At 33.9% G+C, this 23,645-nt stretch overlaps 1 protein-coding gene across 2 annotated transcripts in view; it reads left to right on the top strand.

Moving 5' to 3' along the window:
* The window catches only part of EPHA3 (EPH receptor A3), a 352,548-nt gene that overhangs the window by 84,796 nt on the left and 244,107 nt on the right, over positions 1–23,645 (top strand). For both annotated transcript variants that reach the window (XM_057697498.1, XM_057697499.1), the window contains exon 3: positions 16,014–16,674. In XM_057697498.1, coding sequence (XP_057553481.1) covers positions 16,014–16,674 — 661 coding nt within the window. The remainder of the gene's footprint in view (positions 1–16,013; positions 16,675–23,645) is intronic.

Below are 23,645 nucleotides of genomic sequence, written 5' to 3'. Positions count from 1 at the left end.
CTGAATCATATATCTCTTCTTGAAAATACTGATTTTCAGAGATATTTCTTTGAGTTGTTCATTACCCCATATCAACCTGCCCTGACAGTTGTTTTTATGCCAAAAAAGAATGCTTGCTTTAATTTGCAATATTTTTCCACATCAGCTGCTCTTTTTAAAATATCACTATAATTACTCTATTTTTAACAATGAAACGTAAAAAGGAGACATTAATTTTGTTCAATATGTTCTGCAATGTATTATTAATATATGTCTTCCTTTGTGCAATAGCCCTGTTATTTTCTACCCAGATATAATAATGGAAAACAAGTTTTAAACTCAGCTCCTTTTATTTGGAAGCATAATTTCAACATTAGGTCTTAGCTGAAAACAGGTCTCTCATTGTGCAGAAACTTGGACTCTAAGACACTTCCTGTGCAACGCCATTAAACATCCTCCATCTGTAGCCATTCAAGGTTTTGCTGCTTAACTGTTTCATGACTACTTAACCTAAAGGCTATATATGCTTCTCTGATGTATTTTATGGATCTTATTGAAATCAGGAAGCATTTCCCTTTACTTATCTTTTTAACCCTTGCTAGAAAATACTGATAAAAAACACATAATTTTTGTAGGCTGGCTCAATTATAATAAAAAGTCTGACATTCTTTTTCTAATTCTGTTTGAAATTCTGTTTGCTGAGAACATCTATGAAAATATTTGAACCAGCAATTTCAGAGAACAATATATCAACCAATTAACTAAGCACCAAAAATGTAACCTTCATTTCAATATTAAAATTTAAAATATTGCATAAATATTATTACATGGTATATCCATTGCTAGGACTACCATAACAATGTACCACAGACTGGGTGGCTTAAGCAACAAAAATTAATTTTCTTATAAGCTAGAAGTCCAAGATCAAGGCGTCAGAACGGTTGGTTCTTTCCAGGGCCAAGAGGAAAGGATATGTTCCAGGCCTTTCTGCTTGGCTTATACATGGCTCTCTTAATCCTGTGTCTTCACGTAGTTTTTTCTCTGTGCTGTCTGTGTCCAAATATTCTCTTCTTATAAGGCCCCCAATCATGTTGGATCAGGGTGCACCCTAACAATCTCATTGTAACTTGTCTCTTTAAAGACTTTATCTCCAAATATGTTTAAATCCTGAGGTACTAGGGGTTAGGACTTAAACATATGAATTTTGGAAGGGACACAATTCAGCCCATAACACATGGTTAAATAGCATACCTGTTTCATTTTGGTTTTATTATTGGAAAAATTAAAATATAGTGTTTCTCCTTCATTGGTTGAGCAAATATTTATTGTATGACCCCAGCTAGATATTGTAACAGATTAGGAGACAACAGTACTTAAGAAAAATTAAAGTGGAATTTCTTCGGACCATTAATATACTCTCTAGCGTACCATGGTTCCCTTGAGACACCATTGTGCCCAACCAGCTTTATACTTTATATGATCTTCCCATGAAAGTATATAAATTTTCAAGTGCTCTGGTAGATTCTTTAGCTGCACAAAGAATTTGTACTCTTAAAGATCACATAAATTTACCTTCAGGGAAAATGTAACCTCTTTGGAGAAAAATGCTTAAGCAAATCAGTGCAGTAAGGGGTAATATATGCAATAGTGGAATTATTTAGAAGGTGATGGAAATGTACACCTGAGGAACAAGGGACTCAGGCTTACCTGGGAGGGAAGAAATCGTAACAGACCAGGTGCCATATGAATTGGGACATAAAGATCAAATAGTAGCTCACTGCATAGGCACTGGGAAGCAGCAGAGTAGGGAAAAGCGGAATTTTGATTTTTACATGATTGGAAGTGTGACACATAAGTGTCTCTTGGAATGAACCCCCCAAGTGAAAATAATAATAATAAACACTAGAAGGAAAAGGAAAATAAGCAAAACTAAATCAATGGGGAAGTGTGATTAGGAGTACCGTCTGTGAGCTAGAGTGCCTAAGTTCAAATCTTCTCTCGGTCACTTCCTAGAGTGTGTCGACAGGATCATGCATAATATTTTGGTAGCTTAGTGTCCTTATCTATCCGAAGAAGATATTAGTAATCTGTCACCCTATAGGGTAGTCATGAGAATTATATTAATTTATACATGTCAAAACTTAGAAAATTGCTCAATAGAAAATAGTCAGTGCATGGTTATGTTGGGAACTAGGTAAGCCTGATGAAAGAACACCAAACTCCAAGAACCCTAGGCATTTTGTTCTAAACATCACATTACACTGTACAGTGTTCATTAACTTACATTCAGCCATCTGTAATACTATTGGATGATAGCTGATTTTGAAAATGTTGTACTCTGGACTTTCTTAGATCCAGATTTATAGGAATAAAGGGTTAATTGTCTTCAAAATAACAAGGCTAAGATTTTAAAGCAGTAAACTATGATAATGAATACAAATAAGGGTAAAATATACTATATATGAAATCACAACCATATATATGCATTATATATATACTACATATATTACATATATTATGAAGTGGTATATATTACATATAATACATATTACATATGTATAATAAGTAGAAATAAATGCTAAGTGGTATTTATAGCAACCCAAATAGTTGTGGAATTTAGGAATTATTTCTCCATTAACCAGAGTATAAAATTGACTAGGACATCCTACTGGAATATTTTCTTTCCAATGTATTTATAAAAATCTGTAACTAATATTGGTTTTCTTCAATATAGTAGTATGATCCTCCTTAATTTCCCAGAGTTGACTTGGGTTTCCTATTTTGAAGAGGATCATAATATAGAAAACAAACTAGTATATGTTATCATTTTGGATGCCATACAGCCCTAAATGCTGAAGGATTTTGGAGGCATGTCATATTCGGAAAATAATACTAGGAGCCATCATGCTGCTAATCCAGCACAAACAACTGCTTTGAAATATACCAGCATTAGCCACTTTTGATCAGGAAAGCAGAAACTGATCATCAGTTGTAAAATTAGAAGCAGAATTTAGAAAATCATTTTCCATGAAATGTATGTTGACACATCTGTTATTTATACCTAAACTTTGGATCTGTCTTTGAATATTCTCTGAAATATTTTGTAGACAGTTGAACTAAAATTTATTTGGATAGTAAATAGGGATATAATAACAAAGTTGTAGTTTATATTACTATAACATTTGAAACCACAAAATAATATATTTTGTTGAATACCTTCTCTTTGTGTGGAGCATTTATAAGATATGGGAACATTTAAGATACCATAAATAAATAAATGGTCAAACTGTGAACAAAGAAAACAAGAACTCTGTAACTTATGTAGTTGGAATTATTTTTGGATCCAAAAATTTTTTAAAGTTCAGAATTGCTCTCAAGATAATTAATAACTGTTCCCAGTTGATAGTGGCCTTGGCATTACTGTGGTAACAATTGTTGTAATTTGATAAACATATTTTGCACAATTTAATGTCATTAGAAAAATTTCCTTGATCATTTTATATTGGATCAATTATTTTTTCTTTGTAGTATTTTGTTACACAAGATAATGTTCTGAATATATACCACCTGGCTTTATATGTTTATTCCAGTGTGTTTATTTGCTATCTAAATATTAGCTAAATAATAATGAACCATTTTTCCATTCTTGAAATGTTTAAATTTTTATTCACCCCTAAAATTTTATGAAATCCTAGGTGTTACACTTATTTCTAATCCTGGACATGTGCTTATTTAAGATCCCAATTTATTTCATTGTTTTCGCTTCTAATCATATTCACTTTGGGCTATGAAACTGAACACACTATGTTGTAGAACATTTGTAATCGTATAATTTTCACAGTGGAATGTTTACGACTTTTGTTTACAGTTGCCTTTAAGTCATGATTGAAATAAGGTTAAGTCCATTCTCAAATATTCTCCCAGAAATGTAAGTTTTTTAAAAAAAACTACTAGCATTTCAGAACATGTTAAAATGTACTATAAAGGGGATAAATTGACATGCTTATAAAATGAAATTTTAAAAAGGCGGTGAGTTTCACCTAAAAATACAGCAATGGAAAATATAGCAAGGCATATTCTTGCACTTGTTTCAAACCCATCCATCTTTGCCCATAATTGTTAAAATTTCATATAGATAACTAGTGAATCAGAGCGCTACCAAAACTGACATTAAAACTAGTCCCTTCTGTCTTGCAGAGGTAGTGTGGTATATTGGTACTAATGCAACACTGAGAATAAGACCTGGATCTTGTTTGGTCTGTGTTGGACCCTTAGCATTGTGACATTGGACACTTTTATGTCTCTCCAGATGTCAGTTTCTTCATCTGTGAAGGAAGTCTCTAGGTCCCTGTATGTGGTAAAATCCATTTTGCCAGGCTCTTTCTCCGGAGAATCACTGAATCTTTTATGTTCAATAATAAGATTGTCTTTTAAAAAACTACATTTACTGCCTCAACCTATTCTCTGCCATACCCTCCTTAGTTCCAGAAAGTTTTGGAAAAACCTCTGCTACCTTAAAAAACAAATCTTTGTAAGTCACCTGTATCCTTCTGCTAACCAATTCATTCTTTTCAGACCATATGCTATTTACTTTAAAGTATTTTTCATATTAAATACAAAGTTCTTGAAATTCTCTCCTGTCTGGTATCTCTGACTTTTTTTCTTCTTGTTCTACCCATACATCTGTACATGCTCCTTTTCTAGCAGTATTTACTATACTTAACTTGAAAAACCTTTTTAATGTAGATAACATTAAAATATGAATGCTTTGAAAGAGCAATATTTATAACATTTCCATTCTTTCATCAGCTCATCTTTCTCTTCCTAAGCTGTAAATATAAGCACTTCAAAATACAGTTTCTAAAATTCCCATTGTTTTATGTATTTTAAAAATCATCTTAATCATTTCCAAAGTTTTAATTATACAACTCCAAAATCTGAAGTTCTACTCTTAGACTGTTTTTTTTTTCTGCTGACTTTTGGGTGACCTTTCCAACTTTTGAAAACATCTTTGTGTTTCTTGTTGACACATCTGGCTCCGCTTATATTAAACAAAACTGTTCCTCTTCCTCACATAAATTTTTCCACCTATATTGCTGCCTCTCTCTGCTAATGACATTCATTTCCAATTCACTAAGACAGATTAGTGGAAAATAGGAAAGGCTTTGTAATGGAAGAGTTCTGGGTTTGAATCCAGGGTCCACCATTTACAGCTGTGTGATTTGGGGTGAAGGGTTGAGTCTCTTACTAGGATTCATTTGTCTCCTCTGTCGGATTAATTGATCATAATGCCTGCCTCACAGGGGTTTTACAAGGATAAAATGATGCGTTGCTGGGAAAGCCCATTACTATAATGGCTTCATAAAATGGTCAATATGATTATCAAATGTTAACTCAGAGTCATTATCAGGTTTTCATTTTTTTCAAAGCAAATATCCATCAGTTGCCAAGTCTGAATTTTACCTCTGAAATACTATTTGCACTCAGAAATTAACCCATTCATTTACTCATTCAATAAATGGATTATGTGGAACTGTGTTGGGTGCTGGGACTCAATAATGAGCAAAATGGAAACGCTCTCATCACCCCTCCCTTGGTTAACTATAGTATCTCTAATTCATCTCTCTCCATTCCTTCTCCAACCCATCCTTAATACTCTTGTCAAAGTAATGTCCCTAAGTCTGGTCTTTGTTTGAATCTCTTGAGTGATGAGAAAAACCTCAATTACTTTCCAGACTATTCTCATGACCATCGTCCACTCCTCCTCTAACTTTCTACTGTTCTCTTCATAGCAACCAGAGTGATCCTGAAAAAAGGTGAGTCTTCTCAGTCCTCTGTTCACATCCCAGGACTGGACCTGAATTCCTCCAACTCTTCCCCTCCCTCCCTCCCTCTGTCCCGGCCATACTCTATTTTTTCTTTCTTCCTAGGGTATTGCAGATACACTCCACTCCTTATGGCTTTTTACGCCAGACACACTCCTCGAGGCTTTTTACTTCTATTTCCTTTGCCTGGAATGATCTTTCCTGATGTATCCATTCTCCTTTAGTCAAATACACCTGCCCAGTGAACTCTCTCTCTATCATGAACCATCCTTTCAGGCCTGTATTTAAACAACACCTTTCTGGTGAAGTCTTTGTGGGCCATTCTTTTTTAAATACCACTATATAAGAAGACATAAGTTTTACATCTTCATATGTTTTTAGTCTGTCTATCCCACTAGAATGTAAGCTCTCTGAAGAGAGAGATTTCTGACCATTTGTTCACTGCTATAATTCCAGCACCGTATAGAATCCTTAGCACATAATGGGTTCTGATAAACACATGTCAGATTAATCAGGGAAAGACTAGCTTCATCTTTCACTTCAGCAGCTTCATAATCCTCAAACGCAGTCAGTGTATTTGTGTTTTTATGTTTTTTTACATATTGGTTCCTCTGCCTGGAATGTGTTATTTTTCTTCTTTCTCCATCATCACCCATTCTCACTAGTCAAAATTCCACTTAACGTTTAAATTTCTTGCCTATATGACAACTCCTGGCTGCTATTCTTTTTCTCTGGTCTCACGTTGGCTGTTGCCATTCTTTGATGGTGTCTGTTGTAGTCTCCACCCTTCTATAATATCCTGCACCCAGTCTAACATCAAGTCCTTTGGATCTATCACCAAAAGAGTTCCAGAATCTGTTCTCCCCACCTTTACCAATAATATTCTATCCTCTGTCACTTGAACTATTATAATAGCTTCTTAATGATCTAATGTCATAGGCCTTTGTTCTTTACAGTTTATTTTCCACACAGCACCCCTTGACCATTTTAATACATGAAGCAGATCATGTCACTCCTCTGGCCAAACCCTTTACTGAATCCTCCCTTGTCTGAGAATAAAATCCAAAGTCCCTCACACGGCCAATAAGGACCTAAATGCTCTTATACTCAACTTCCTCTCTGACCTAATGTTTCACCACTTCACCCCTGGATCGCTCTATTTCAGCCACAGTGGCCTCCTTGCTATGCCTTGATCACAACACCACCCTCAATCTCACAGCCCATGGGCTTTCTGTTCTCTCAGTCTGGGATGCTATATCTACAGATATTCTTTAGGCCTGGTTACTCACTTCATTCAAGTGGCTGCAAAAATGAGAACTTATCCCTGGTTACCCTATTTGAATTGTCATTTCATCAACCCACCTATGGTATTCTATCCCCTTAGCTTGTTTTCACGTTTGTTTTTCCTTGTAATAGTTATCCTCAGCTCGTGTGTGTGTGTGTGTGTGTGTGTGTGTGTGTGTGTGTGTGTGTATGTTTACTCTTTGTTTTCTTTCAAGGAGAACATGAGCTCCATGAAAACACTGGTGTTTTTATAGTTATTTTTTCCGTGGAGAAGGAGGTACCCAGGCATAGAAGAGTGCCTGGCTCGCAATGGATTTCTGTTGAATGAATGCGTGACTGTCTAACATTAGGCTTACACAAACACATTTCCATTCCTGTAATTAAGATTTTTCAAGGTCAGGAAACCATGACTTCTGCACCTTTATCATAATGGTAGTACTAGAAAACAATTTTGTAACATGTAAGTGTTTAATAAATATTTTTTTTACATAGCAGGTAACAACTATGTAAGCATTTATTAACTACCAATAAAATCTATTAAGCAACTGAGCAATACTGTGAGACAGGTTCAATTATCATCTCCTAGACATAACTGAAACTTAACACAGTGACCAGTATGAAGTAAAAGGGTAATAGTAATAATATGTATTTTTATTTTATTAAAATATGTGTCTATGAATATGATAGATCTTATACTTTTTATTTTAAAAAGAATAGTGAAAGGAATTGAAGCCAAATGTCTAATAAAGTTATAGAACTATAGTACCTAGTAAAGTGTGGAATAACATTGGCAAAACTTTACTCTGCACAGAATAGCAAATTTATCATAGATAAAAGACAGCAGGCTCATTTATAATATAAATATGAAGCAGTCTAATAGTCAGTTGGCTTTTGCCATTAATTATATTTATTGAATTTCAAAACAGTAAAACAAATTGCACTTGTCAGAAACTGTGGTGACCTTTAACAAATTTGAAGAATCTCTAGACTAGTGAAGTAAGAATAGGAAATAGAAATATCTTGAATTTAAAATACATTCCTATTACTTTATAAGGAAAAAATCCATATATTCCAATGACATTTTTTTGTTAACTTTAGCAGAACAATAATAACATTTGTTTACTGCTTCCCACATGCTGCAGACTGTTACAACTGTTTAAAATGCATAATCTACTTTTGTTCACAGCATCTCTAGAAAGAGTTTACTCTGATTTTTCCCATTTTACAGTTTGTGTGAAGTACAGTCTACTAAACCTCCTATGAAGGAGCAGAGCTAGGCTTCAAACCTAGGGTCTGTCTGTCTCTAGAGCTTAAACCCATAATCGGGCTCCCTAGCATACTCAGTGGATAAAGGATGAAAAATATTCTAAGGAAACAGGGTTGCCACCCTTCTGGGAAGAACAGCCAAAGATGCAGCTTTAAAATTGTTGCTGTAAAGCAGCTTACATTTCAGAAAAATGCTTTCAGGAATTACACTTATTGTGTTAAAAAATAAACTGAGTTATCTGAAGATCTGTAAAACTTAGCATATATTCCACAGTGACATGAGTGAATTTCATTTCCGCCACTGTGAGTGCTCCACAGGTATATCATAAATTGCTATAAATCACTGTGTCTGTGACCCATTATCATAGCAGGAAATTACATGAATCTCACAACTGGTATGAAATGTACTGCTGTCACTGCTATGCATTAATTTCTAAGTAGTTGGCCATTTGTAATAATACTGTAAATGTCCATTTTAGCACAGTTTTCAGTCTAGACAAGTTAAGCCAATGTGCATGGAATTTTCCCCTACATTTTCAAGCAGTTATACTGAATTCTAAAATTACCTTTTCATTGGGCAATTTCATATTAAATATTTTTCCAAGAATTGGAAACATGATAGTCTCATTGTTTTACTCTGTAATGTTTAAGGGAAATTTATTCTATGAGAAGTGAAGTTCTTTGGCTATATGTGAACAGAAAGAGTGAAAAAATTTCCGGTAAATATAAACAATTTTCCTCAACTTTTACAGAATAGATAAATGGTTTATTAATGATTTTTTAACTATTTGGGCTTTCTCTTTATGGAGGTAATTTTCAGACAATGGTATATGTACTTCATAGTTATAGCTCTAAAAATAACATTTTTGCAATTCTGTTTCTTTTATATTACAAATAGAAATATTTCACCATTAAAATCAAACCTCTATAGTGCAAATTATCCTTTTCCTATTTTTCCTTTACATTTACCTCTTTCCCCTCACAGGAAGAGTAAATTCAAATAGCAGGTTTAATTGAAAACTTTGGATAGCAGTGAATTCAGATATTGCCTCCCCACGGTATATTTTATATTTTAGTATATCATATCTCTTCCACGTTAATTCTTCTGGCTAGAAATTCACTTTTTGGTAGATCTTTAAGCATTTTGCATCATTTTGGAAAGTTTTTTCATGGCCATCCACTGTCTCTCAAACTTTTTTCATCTTTCAAAAGATTCTTGCTATATATTCTAAAAACCTTTATCATAAATTTATTAACAAATATTTTTTAGAAATTCATTTCCTATTTATTTTTTTAATTTTTATAAAATGCTTATAAATATGGTATTTGTCTTATATTTAGTTGGTTTAGGGCACTTTTTGACACATAACTATCCAGAGTATTGATTTTTAAAACTCAGTGCCTTCTGTACCCCTAAGCATACTTCTGTGCTGTATTAGTTATGTAAGTTTAACATTTGGCACATCACATGATATTTAATTTTAGTAAAAATCTCTATAAGGTATTTGGTTTTAAGCACACAGCTAAATGTTTGAGAGGGAAAGATAAGCCAAATCAGAGACCATAAAGGGGAAAAAGACAATGAATGAAGAAATAAATGAAAATGTCTTAATAAAATAAAAATGGATATAATATAAGGACAGTATGTTCCTTAAGGACAGGTACCTTTCCTTTCTCCTTCATTACTACATTATCAACATAGAGCTTGGCACATAGTAATTACTCAATAAACATTAATTAAATGTAATTGAAATCAGATATATAGAATCTAATGAGAACACTATTTCATAAAAGGAAAACTATGTTGTTTACATACATGTACCTTGAATTTTTTTCTGTTGTTGCTTGCACTCTTTCAGTAAAAACAGGAGTCTTTCTGAAATATGTTTTAGTAGTCAAAAAATTATAATGAGCTGCGTTACTCTTTGCACATGTAGCTGTATCCTATATAAATTCATAAGAAAAAATATATCCCTTTATAATCTTTTGGGAAATGTTCACTATTCATTCATTCAACAGAGGTCATCTTCTTCAGGCTTCTCTTATGGATCTTTGCAGTGGTCTTTCTGAAGCCCCTCATTTTCCTTCCCTTTGGAGAAGCAACCCCCAGTCCGGAGTAAACCGTATGCCTCTTTTCAGTAGTTTCTCACAGTAGCAAATGAAGTAAAAATGCATCAGTTGATATTCACAAATTGGTCCAGGCCTTTCTTTTCTAAGTAACTGCCCACATGCTTGCTGCTCAATGCCCGACGTTCCAGCCATACTAGAACCCAGTTCCTTAAACAGGTTCTGTCCTCACAAGTCTTGGCTGTTTGCTCACACGTTTTCTTTCAGTGTGCCCCCATATTTCTGCCTGTAGAAGTTCTAGTCATCCTACCTTTCCATTTCTTCTTTTTTAATGCTTTCCTAGAACCTCCTTCCAGCAGTAATCCTTCCTTGCCCCACAGCTCCTTGCAGCACCTCAAATAGACAGCCTAACATCATCTGCCTTCTGTGATACTTATACCTCTCCCTCCAGCATCAACTTCTGGATAGCAAAAGTCACATTTTACTTATTTTTTTACTATCCACAGTTTTTAACCTGGACTTTTCATATAGAAATATTTAATAAACGCATGTGGAATCAAATAAAACTGCTCTTACAGAAGCATCCTAAAACACAAATCATTACAGAAATCACAGTAGGAGACTACCAAATTACAGCAAACTCTGAAAGTTGTGGCATGTCTAAAACTAGTTGTCTTGCATTTATACAAGGAGAAATATATGATTGAAGGTAACCCTCCCACACACACTGTTTACATCTTTTTTTAATGCACACGTTTTGCATTTACTAACCGATGTGAAATAGAAGACTACTATTTGATTTACGTTGTTTATTATAATAATCTCTTACAAATCTTTGTGGGAGGTAGAAGATGAGGTTATTCAGGTGAACTTCTACATAAAGCACATCTGGGCCTTGGCAAATCTGGAATCAAAAAACAGGTGGGCTGAGGCTGAGCAAAAGCTCCTTCTACAGAGACAGAGGCCAGGCTATCTGGAAACTTTAGACGTAATTTCTGAGGAGATTCAGAAATCTTGGAAGCTGATATTGGAGTATGCTGTCAGGTCAAGTTGAGGTCAAAAGTTGGCCAAGGGACATAGAACATTGGTTTCCAACCCTAGGGAATCTTCTAGGCACATTCTAATCACCTAGGCAATGTAAAAAGAAACAGTTTGGATAGGCAGCTATGAAGCAGTATTTTTAAAAAGCTCCCTGGCTACTGCTTACCCCAAAATAAGAACCTTTGAGGTGAGGAAATTAGACGGACTGTAGTAAGACGTCTGGAATATTTGTGCGCGGGTGCAAAGATGTGGCAACAGCCATGAAATCTCAATACAGTATGGAAGGAGAATAATTCAAATTAAAGCCCTAGAATGGTGAGCTGAGGCTGCCCTAGTTCTTGTCTCAGTCTAGGGGTTCTAGAAACTGAGAAGTACTGAGACTGAAGATGGAAGCATTTGTGAGTATGAGGTGCTGAGTAAAGACAGAGAATTGAAGGTAGGGACTGATGGGGGCCCAAGGACCCCCACATGCTCAAGCTTTCAGAAGACACTGCCTTGAATAGCCTGCGTCTTGTTCTAACTACAGAACATACCAGGGTCTACCCAATATCTGAACAGAGAACATAAATTTTCCTGGTCCTAACTCTCTCTTACTCTGTGAAATTCTTTGTTGCCTATCCTCAATAATAAGCTCTGGTCCTTTCATGCTTTTCATGGTTTTCCAACTCTTTTCAGTATACTTTACCCAAACTGGGACATTGTCCTGTTTTCAACAAGACACTTCTAATACCATTATCACATTTCTGCTGAATACTTAGGAGTCGAAGGTGGGTGGGAAAAGGGATAGTAGTCACCATCTCAGGCATTTACCTTCTAAGCATTTTTATCCTTAGACTCTGGCTGGCATCTTGTTACTGATGCTAGATTTTCAATATCAAATCCCCATCTTCTTTCTCCTCAGTCCTCTGGTTTCAAATGTATCTCTCTGATTTGACAGAAAATCATCATCAACAGCAACGAAATCCCCCAGACCCCCAAATTCTATTTCTCATTTGTCTCACCTGTTTTATTTTACTCTACCTTTTAACGTGAGACTATTACAAATGTGTATCTGTGTATGTGTGTGTACTGTTGAGAGCTATGGACTAAGAAAAATGATTTATTAATAAATGGAAATAAAATGATTTTCTTAGATATATCTGTGCATGACAGTTGACAGTGACATCCTTCCTGTGCATGATTATGTACTGCCACGCTTAAAATGCTGATGCATGGTGAATGTGCAGATATTTCTAGGATGAACACTACATTTTGAAATAGCTATGATGTGTACAAAGGGAGAGAAACATAGGAGTAGAAACATGAGTGGAGAAATAATAACATGAAGCAACTTAATATCACTTACAATTATTGAGTGCAAGATTAGAAACTACGTTTAAACCTTATAAGATAAATCATAAACTTATTTTTCTCACTTTCTTAGTTTTTCTTTATGGTAGCCTATGCACTACATGCATGCAGGTTCTCCTTCTCTTGAAGAAAATGTACACATTTTCCTCCTTACTCCCTGTTGGCAAGGAGCTAAAAATGTATCCAAAGCAAGTAATTAATATCAATGAGTATAAATCTTTAATTACTATAATTGAGGTTTATCAGAATGAGAGTTATTAGGTTAAATGCTGATTAATTGTTGAAAAATACATTTTCCCTCAAAATACGTTTGACTCAGTGACAAGGAGCTGTGCTATCTAGAAAATATAAGTTGATTCTCCTTCCTTCACATTTTAGACTGTATTTTGGTGATGACGAGGTTCACTGTGCTTATGCTACAGGGAATAGGTGTCAGAAGGACCCTTCTTAGGGGAAAGAAGTCTGGACGTGTGGTTTTCTCATAGCTGTAACAATCTGGAAAAAGAAAAAAAAAAACAAGAAATTCAGCTGTGGTCTCTGTGGTCTAATGATAAAAGTTTATAGTAAGAATCTGGGAACCAGGCTAAATACAAGAATTATTGATTTTGGAGAATTTGAGCTTCAGAGAGAATTTGAGTTCTCACTAGGGCCCTTTCTGCTGAAGACAATGTTACTGCTGGATACCCCATGAAGAGATTTTTTTTTTTTTAAGGATTAGAAAAATGAAGAGATAGATGCTTTTCCTACCTCTCAATTCTATATGTCACTAATTCTATGTCATCCATTTTCTTTGTCCACATTGGCCTACGATAATGACTATGGCAGTTGTTATCTCTAATAAATTATGAACATATGCATTAGTTCTTGGAGTAGGAAGATAAGGTAAATATGAGTATTCTTTAAGTTTGTAAAATGTAAGCATTATAACAGCAACTTTAATTAATGATATCTGTTGTTGTTGTTGCTGTTGAAAAAATGCTTATTTAGGAATTTTATTTCCACTGTCTAGTCCTCAGCAAATGCCAGAGTTAGAGACCTGCTGTTTTTTGCAGGTGGTCTTAGATGGCAAGCCACTGTCACTTACAGGCAATTTGGTCTTCATTACAAATTAATGAAGTGATAATTGCTCTCTGCAACCTTTTTATGCGCAAGGCATGCTGGTGCTGTTTGCATTATCTTCTTGTAATTTGTACCTCTGCATTCAAGGACTTGTGATAGCTTGCCAAATTAGCATTTGGAGGAAAATGTTAAAATACAGTGAGATCTCCATAATTAAAATCATATTTTACATTGAATTATGAACATTTTTACATAGTGTCATTTCTGTTTGATGTCTAGTAAAATGCTGTCCATAGCAGGAGAAACTTGCAACTGATTCATCAATCAAAGTACAAACTCATATCTGTTCTGATAAGGAAATCTTGAAGTAAAAACTTTTAAGTCAGTGGTTAATTTTTAAATATGATGTCCATGAATTAATGTTCTGTAAAATGCCCACAGAAAACATTTATTCCCTGGAGTTTTTGTGAGCTCTGTGTTTTATAATGCCACTGTAGAATCAATGTAGTAATGGTAATAGAGAAGATGCAACATAATACTAACTTTTTAACATCACAGTTTTTCGGAGCTCCAACTCAGTTCACTCTTTTTAATTTTTCTGATATTAAAGTTATACATTAATTTTGTTTTGAATGTAACTTTACTATTACAGGCACCTAAGCGTAAAATCCTCAGAACTGAGAATCTCATGTATACTTTTCTTCTTAAAAGCTCTCCACATAATACATTTACAGAGTGGATGTTTGAAAATGATATAGTGGCTATTATTAACAGTAGGGTATGAATATTTTCTCATATTAAGATGTAGATATATCTTATTAGGTCTAAGGTTTTCTAAAATAATCAAAATTTGTTGGATCTTGGGCGTGACAATGAAGACAAGCCAATTTTGCCTCCAGAAAATGTGTTTCTCATATTCCAGATCCTGAATAATCAAAGTTATTAAAATAAGTAGTACTGTTTAGTTATTTGCTTTCATTTTGTTCTTAGGTGGGTAAGAGAACTAAGGAGAATAAAGAGTTTTAAAACTGTATTTCTCACACTGGTGGGGTCCACAAATTGGTTTTGAAAATTCAAACTCTAATGTAAATGATTATTTTTTTCTCTAATGAGGTTCAAAGGCCAAATAAATGCTATATTTCTTTGCTTTCAGTTACCATCAATTTAAAAAAATAATATTTTATCTCATTTTGTGACTGGAAGTTGTGGATTGGTATTCCTATGTGTTTTTAATAAGTATAAATAGAAAAAGTGTTAATATACTTTAAATGCTTTAGTTTAAAAGTATTTAAAACTTATTCCTTATGAAAATAAGTAACTCTCTTAATGGAGAAAAATTTGGGAATCCATTTATAATGAGCTTCACAAGGATTTCATTTATTTATTTATTTACAAAATTAAAATATATTTGCTAATAAGAACTTCATATTTATTATTTCCTTGAATTATTCCTACATATATTATAAGAAAAAATAAATTTTATGCGTCTCCCAAAAGATGAAGCTGTGTGCTGCATATTATAGAGGATAGGAAGAAGTCTAAAATCTAACAAGTGCATATGAAACAAAATTAAACTAATCTAAGCATGTATCATGAATTAAATTTATAAATAAAAAGTATTTAATGTGTCCTATAAAAGAGAAAGTTTCTTAAGCATGGCAGGGTTATGGGAGGCATCAAGAAGAAAAGAGCACAGATCAGTGCTCTTTTCTTTAATACCATAAAAAAAGAAGATCCAACATTTCTTTTGAAAACAGTAAAAAAGTTCACAGTGACAAAAACATAGTATGTACGTAAGTGAAACATATAATTCACTAAGCTCGATTCAAACTTTTAGATAAAATTAAATGTAGGTTGGGATCAGTTTTTGGAACAACACAAATGCCAAACTAAAGAGTTTGAAATTATTGCATAGGTAATGGGGAGCCATAGAAGATTAGGACTCTGTTATGACATGGAAAAATATGTGTTTTCCTGGCAGAAATAGGCTACACTGGGCATGTATAGAGAAAGTGTAGATACAAGGATAATAGTTAGAAACAGATGGTATAATAGTTGTAGAATCATAAGTAACACAAACAATATGGTAACTCATTAACTCTCCCTCTCTCTCTCTTTTTTTTCCTTCTTTGATTCTTCAAGTGGGAAGAGATCAGTGGTGTTGATGAACATTACACACCCATCAGGACTTACCAGGTGTGCAATGTCATGGATCATAGTCAAAATAATTGGCTGAGGACAAACTGGGTCCCCAGGAACTCAGCGCAGAAGATCTATGTGGAGCTCAAGTTCACCCTCCGGGACTGCAATAGCATTCCGTTGGTATTGGGAACTTGCAAGGAGACTTTCAACCTGTACTACATGGAGTCTGATGATGATCATGGGGTCAAATTCCGAGAACATCAGTTTACAAAGATTGACACCATTGCAGCTGATGAAAGTTTCACGCAAATGGATCTTGGGGATCGTATTCTTAAACTCAACACCGAGATTAGAGAAGTAGGTCCTGTCAACAAAAAGGGATTTTATTTGGCTTTTCAAGATGTTGGTGCTTGTGTTGCCTTAGTGTCTGTGAGAGTGTACTTCAAAAAGTGCCCGTTTACAGTGAAGAATCTGGCTATGTTTCCAGACACGGTACCCATGGATTCCCAATCCCTGGTGGAAGTTAGAGGTTCTTGTGTTAACAATTCTAAGGAGGAAGATCCTCCCAGGATGTACTGCAGTACAGAAGGTGAATGGCTTGTACCCATTGGCAAGTGCTCATGCAACGCTGGCTATGAAGAAAGAGGTTTTATGTGCCAAGGTAAGAGTCTTCTCTCTTTTCCCTAGAGTGGTGTTTCTTTCTCGTGAGTTTATGGTAGAGTAATTGAAAGAAATGAGCCCTGCCTGAACTCACTTGGCAGCAAAACCTGCCTCAAACTGAACAGAGTCTATTTATAGACTAAATGTATTCCACTTAATGTGTCATTTCATAATTTGTTGTAGAAATAGTAGCATGTTTGACTATGTGGTGCTAGCCTACATTCCACGAGACCAATTGAAAGAAAAAAAAAAATCTCTGTCTCTGTTATGTAGGGGGAAGAACATCCTGGGCACTCAGCTAATCTGATTCTAGCAGAATTGGATCCTGCATTGACTATGTCTGTTTGTGCTCATCAACCTCATAGCAATATGTAATCCATTGCTCTAAAATATAGTGTTTTCTTCAGTGCTATCAGTGCGTAAAATATGGGTTTACATACAAAGCATTAGTGCTTTACTAAAAATTATTTTATTTAAAAATCCAGGGTTGGTGCTTCGGTGTTTAGTGTATAGAGGAGTAATTGAAAAATTTTTAAATTTTGCTTCATTTGGCTTTTTTGGCTGCTCAGGAGGATATATATATATATACACACACACCCCACATCTTTGGTGGGAGTGCATATGTGATCCTTTATATAGTATCAGAGAACCTGAACTATATCATCAAGTTGATTTTTATTAAAAATCTCTTTGCACTTGAAGTAAAATCAATTAAAAGATCATCTTTTCTCATAGAATATTATATCAGATGAAAAATTCCACTTAATCCCAAACTTTGTTATTTATCATTAGGCAAAGTTTTGTGTTTAAGAACACACTGAAATTATTATTAAAATTTTAAATATATTAATACAGGAGAACTTAACTAGTCCTTGAAATCTAGTCTGTTTTATTACCTTTGTCTGCTGTTAAACTCTGTCAAAAGAATTGAGTTTGGTATTCTACTTGTGGCCATTCAGTACGTCTCAAGTCCATGTGGAAGAAATAATCTACTTCATACATAAATTGACCTTTCTAAGAATCTGAACAGAATATAGCATTTTGCTTTTGACTATAGTTTATAAAGTTTGTTTTTAATGACACCAAATGGTACAGTCTAGTCTGATACTTCTCCATGTTATCGAGGTCCTTGGCAAGAGCTATCAGAATACTGTTACTAAGCATGATTTTGAAAGTTCTAAAATTAAAGCAACATACTAGCTACTACTTGCTTATATCTATACATGCGTGGAGAGAAGTCTCAGTAGCCTTTATATTCCACTTTCAATTATATTTTATCACTATGGTATTGTTTGTGATATATTTGTGGGATTTATTTTAAATAAAATAATAAAGGCCTAGATCATAAGAACTGAAAAATTGTCCATTCCCTCCAATTGTGGTTTCTACTGGTGCAGTTTCTGATATCCACACCAGGAAAGGAATAGATGTGTCCTGACTCAGCAATATATATCAATATATGCTGAGCTATCTTATAAAATATTCCTTTGAGCAAGAAACCTAATCATTGTTTGGATATTTGGACTTTAATTTGTATATGATGCTTTATATTTCATTCACAGTTATAAGAAATAGAAAAATAAGTATCAGCAAGTAAATAGAATCATAAAAATGTTAATAGAAATAAATAAAACACACATAATTAGCCTGTATTACATGCTGTCTTGAAAACAAACTTCAGTGGAAGAATTTTAGAAAAGAGAGTCATATAAAGTTGTATCCAGAAAGTTCACAATTTAGAATTGCTTCTATTTTTTAACCTCATTTTAATTTACTGAACCACTTTAAAGTAACTATTATGCTACTCAGTGGTACCCTATGTATAAATTATTCCTGGAGATAATATTTATGCCAAACTTTTACATCCTTGAGTCTTGTAGTTTATTATATTGAAGGACATCGATAGCACCTCCTTGATATAGTAATGCTATATTATCCCAAACTTTTTAAACATTTAAAAATACTAGTTGCAGAATGAGAGATACATATACATAAATAGCATAGAATTTTTTATTCTAAGAAAAATATCTTGAAGATAAACCAATAAAAATAATTATAGTGGAATTACAGATAGCACATGAAATGGGATATGATTGGGATATAAAAGGGGGTTGACTTTTCATTGATGTTACTTAAAGGTGCAGCTTGTTCCTATGGTTGTATCTTGACATTTGCTAATGTTGCCAGGTGAATTTTGGCTTCCTCTCTTTTCATAATAAGTAAAAAAAAATCTTTGTGTATTCAGATTATTAGACGATGTGTCAAGGTATTCTATTTTACGATGATTTACATGTAGTACTGAGTCTCAACCAACTTTATCTTAATGAATATTTCTTTTAATATGTCTGTTTAGTGCATAGTCTACTCTGTCTTAAAAATCCAATACTCAATGAATTAATTCTGCAGCTTGGTATCTGTAATAGAGTAGGTCAGCATGGCTGAAAGCTTATAATTTTGCTGTTGTTGTCAGTGGCAGTGCTGTTATATGTTATGGTTTCCTTTTTAATTTTTAAATTTTGGTTGGTTTTAATAAGCTTGTGGACTAGTCAGAATAGCTTGCTGTGACTCTCACAAATCATTGTTTTATCATCAGCACTTCAATTCAGGCACACAAAGGAATGGTAATACTGAGAAAAGATACAGATGAAAAGATAACTAAATAAATTTCATGTATTTCAAGAGTTCATTTTTGTTTTACAAAAAGATGAAACAATACCTTGACGTACACATACAGCCAGATTTTAAACGCCTCAGGATCATTTTATAACACAATGATTAGCAACCACAGGCTTACAGTTGCCTAAAACAGGAAAACAGGACTCATTAACTTTGTCTCAACAAATATTTAAAGAGCATCTACTTCATTCTAAAAAGTACAGTATGAATTCAGAGATTTTTAAAAATATTCATTAAGCGCTTATTGGAGCCAGACACTGTGCTGATTTGCTAAGTTATGTCCATGATTGATCTCATTTATCCCTCAAAATAACCTATAAGTACATCTTATTGTTATCTCCATTTTTAAAATGAGAAAAAAAAGGCTTTGATAGGTTAAATATTTTGCCTTAGATCCCTTAGTGAGTGCTGAAGTTGAGATCTGAAACCAGGCAGTCTGATTCTGAAGGTTGCAGTTGTAACCTCAACCCACACTTCTTCCCTGTGATTCAGTCTGATGGTGGCAGAGACCAGGAGACCCCACGGGGACACAGATTCTACTGGAGTTAGAGTATTGTATATTGAAGGATGAGTAGGACCATAGAGAATTGGCACAAAGTAATCTGTCAATATACTATTGTCATCTATTTCAGCTTATTTATCACATCTTTCTGTTTCTAGATTTTTAAGAAAGAAGAATTACTAGCCAAAATGTCCTGGGAGAACTAAGCTTAGCCTAGGTGATGTCTAACAAAGTCTGGATATCTGGATTGTCAAGCATCTTAGATATGCCAATAAGTCTACCAAATTTAATTCAATATCGCTAACCATCTGTAAGTTCTAAGTAATAATGTATCAGACACCAGAGAAACATAGATGAATAAGTCAGTGTATCTCCATTCTAAGAGCTCAAAATCTAGTATGAAAGACAGATAAATAAATGAATAATTTCAGTGCAAGACAGACCAATAAATCTTCTCCTGGGTACAAACTGCCTTGGCAAGGTAGGGAAAGGACAGATTAATTTTGAGTATTTCAAAATTAATAATGGAAACTGTTTATTAATAATGAGAAACCTGTGTATTGAGAGTTTTGGACTCATCACTATTGTGCTTAGAAACTTTTGGGGTAGGGAGAAAGGGATGATTACCTCACCCAGCTTATGCATTCCAGAAGGTGCTGTTTATAATTTGTTTTTTAAATCAACATCTCAGAAATCTTATAGAAGTTCCATTAAAGCTTTGCATTCTGATCTTGTTCCATAGGGAGGCCTTATGAAGGATCTAAATTTCCTAAATAGGTCATTTTCTGACTTCAGTGATGAAATATTCTGAATTTTCTATTTCACTCTACATGGATATTTGGGATAGTCAAAGTTCAGTGAACTAAATGATGAAAACGAGACAATCTCTGATAGGAAAAATATATTGATAAAATATTTTGTAGTCAATAAACTCATCCATCAATTTTAGAACTGTAAATAAAACCAAACTTATCTTTATACAGGATCAGAATTTTAACCATGTCATTATACTTCTCTTGTATTTGATACAAACTTTAACAACAGCCCACTTTTTCTGAAATGAGAAAAAGTAGTAAAGGTATGCTTTGACCATTTATTCAACTATTAAACATTTATTGAACCTCTACTATGTGCCAAATTTTGCCAAGGGCACTAGAAAGAAAAAGATGAACTTTATCGCTGCTAAACTAGTTTGGTTTATAGTTCAAAAATGTGTGTATGTGTTTTAAAATGTTTTGGTCTCTGCCTCCAAAAGAACATATATTTTTAAGTGAAATATTAGAGCTAAGTCAATAGTTTAAACTTAAAAATATGCTGTGAGTGTGTTGAGGGAGGAAGTATTTGTATGGAAGGAGATGAGTGATGGGAAAATAAAAATTTCTGCAATAAGATGCTTTATGTTGCTGATCTTTTCCTTTGCAAGAGGAGATTGAACATGGGAAAAGTAAGAGTAGACAACGATGCACCTTTCTCTTTCAAGGACTGGTTAGAGAGAGGAAATAAGGGAAAGTGAAAGAAATATTAATAGCTAAAGAATCATTCATGAATTGCATGCCAAAGTGAAAATACAGAAAAAAGTATGTTCAGAAGGGTAGAGAGTACTTATTATAATGAATCTGGTAAAATCGAAATACACATAAAAGTAACTAAACAAACTTAAACTAAGAGGTAATATAAACATTAGTAAGGAGAGTAAGAAGTCCTGCATTGACTTGATTTCTAGGAGTTTCTCTAATATATAATTTTAAAATATGGCCTTTCTTTAAATGTTATCTCTTATGGTATCTCTTTTAATTTACTGTGTGTGTGGCTCAAGCCTTATTTGGGCCATGGTCCTGAAATTTGGGCAAACTTGCTGAATGTTGAAAGTATGGCTAAATTATAGGTTGAGTTGTTATTATAGGATGTCAGTAAACCTCTTTTTAACCCGATAATGTTGAAAAATCAAAATTATAAGACCTAATCATATGCTATTTGCTTTCAGTCGTTAACAGTCAAGATTTACTTGGTTCATTTCACTTGGGAAATCCATATTTCTTAACTCTCAGCATAACACTTTTCACTTTTTAAGATTGGAGGTGTGGGGAACTTTCACATTAATGCAAGGGGAACTTTGTAATCTGTGTGTGTGTGTATTTTTTAATCCTAGCTAATGAATTATGTTATCTGTTTTAATTTAGTTTGGAGAGAAGAAGTGAGAGTTCTAATGGCTTTTTATATAGTCAATTAATAAATTACACTTGAAGCAGATACCAGGCAGTTACTCTAAATATTCCTCCTCCTACAAACTTTGTTTAGACTTAATGTACCAAATACCTTATTAATGTCACTGAAGAATCTGTTGCTCTGTGTTTTATCTGTGTGTTCATTGTGGAATGTTAACTTTATTCCTTGTTCTTGTACATTAGCAGCTGAATAGAAAAGTGTGTTTGATGTGACATATGACAACATCTAGACTTCTTGATGATTGTCCGTAATTATGTTTGTTTCACCTACCAGCTCTTACTCTTTACTCATTTCTCTGTCTGTTCAGAAAGTCTCTTAAAGAAGCAATCAAGCTTTCAATTACAGAATGATTTAAAGATTCTGCTTCCTCTGACAGAGGAGCTAGAGAAAACTGAAAACTTTGGACGTTTCTTAGCACCTACCTAGTCTGTGTGCATCTCTAGAAGTACGAGGTGTTCATACGTTTTAGTGAATTTAGAAGCATTTCTTTACAGTTGTTTTTGGACTGGAAATTTCTTGAGGGGAGGGACTACATCATGTCTTTTTAATGGACATTGTGCCTACAACCTAGCAGAATATAACTGAGGAAGTTTTCGATTTGATACGTACTAGATGAATAATTATTGGGAGATTTCTATGCCAACTATGCATTCTTATAATGTAAGTTCTGTAGAGAATATACCTTTCATTATATATCTTTGAATCCACTAAGTTTTTCATTTGACTATATGCATTTGACTATTAGGTCACATACAGTTGCAACACACTGAGACTGGAATCATCTGAACTATCATTATAGTAATAAATAGATTAAGAAAAGTAATAACAATACTTTATATAGTACCTGAGAGAATACTTTTTCTCTTTTATGAATCTGTGGTGAATATTATTTTTCTGGCTTGCAAAAATTAATTTCCACTAGTTTCATACCTATAATAAAGCAAGGATATAACTATGAAGATGCTGAAATAACTTAATTTTACACATTTGGTACTTAAAGCATTTATTCATCCTTTAATGACTGCACTGCAATTATCAGGCTTTTTACCTTACTCTATAAATATTTTATTCATTTTCCCTGATTTTAAAATGACACCACTCCGTTTCCAATTTGCCTTTAACTGTTGCACACATGACTTTTCAAACCATAGAATTTATTTGAATAAAAAGTATGCCAGTAAGTAAAATGTAAATAACTTTCAAATAAAATCGTTATGACAGCTTTATGATAGCTGCAAAACCTTTAATTTATTCAAGTTTTTACCTCGTCTCACCAATTTATATAATAAATTATGGTAGTATTAACACGATTCAGAAAACTTCCTTGATTTTGTCTTCAACCTTCAGTTTGCATCTAATTGTTCACTTAGCCAAAGGCTCTTGTCTTGAGCTTGGGCTCAAGCGTCCCAGAAATGTTGTGTGGATAAACAATTTGAGCCTCAGTTTCCTTATCCACAAAAGGGTAGCAATAATATCTACCCTTTAGAATTGCCAGCGAATTTATGCTTAGCCCATTGTAGAGCACCTAGCACTGGATAAAAGGTATTTGAACATCATCATTATTGTCA

This window comes from Hippopotamus amphibius, chromosome 10, assembly GCF_030028045.1.
Source record: "Hippopotamus amphibius kiboko isolate mHipAmp2 chromosome 10, mHipAmp2.hap2, whole genome shotgun sequence".
In the NCBI taxonomy this organism is placed as follows: domain Eukaryota; kingdom Metazoa; phylum Chordata; class Mammalia; order Artiodactyla; family Hippopotamidae; genus Hippopotamus; species Hippopotamus amphibius.
Note: the sequence above shows the minus strand (reverse complement) of the source record. Positions and strands in the feature narration are given on the sequence as shown.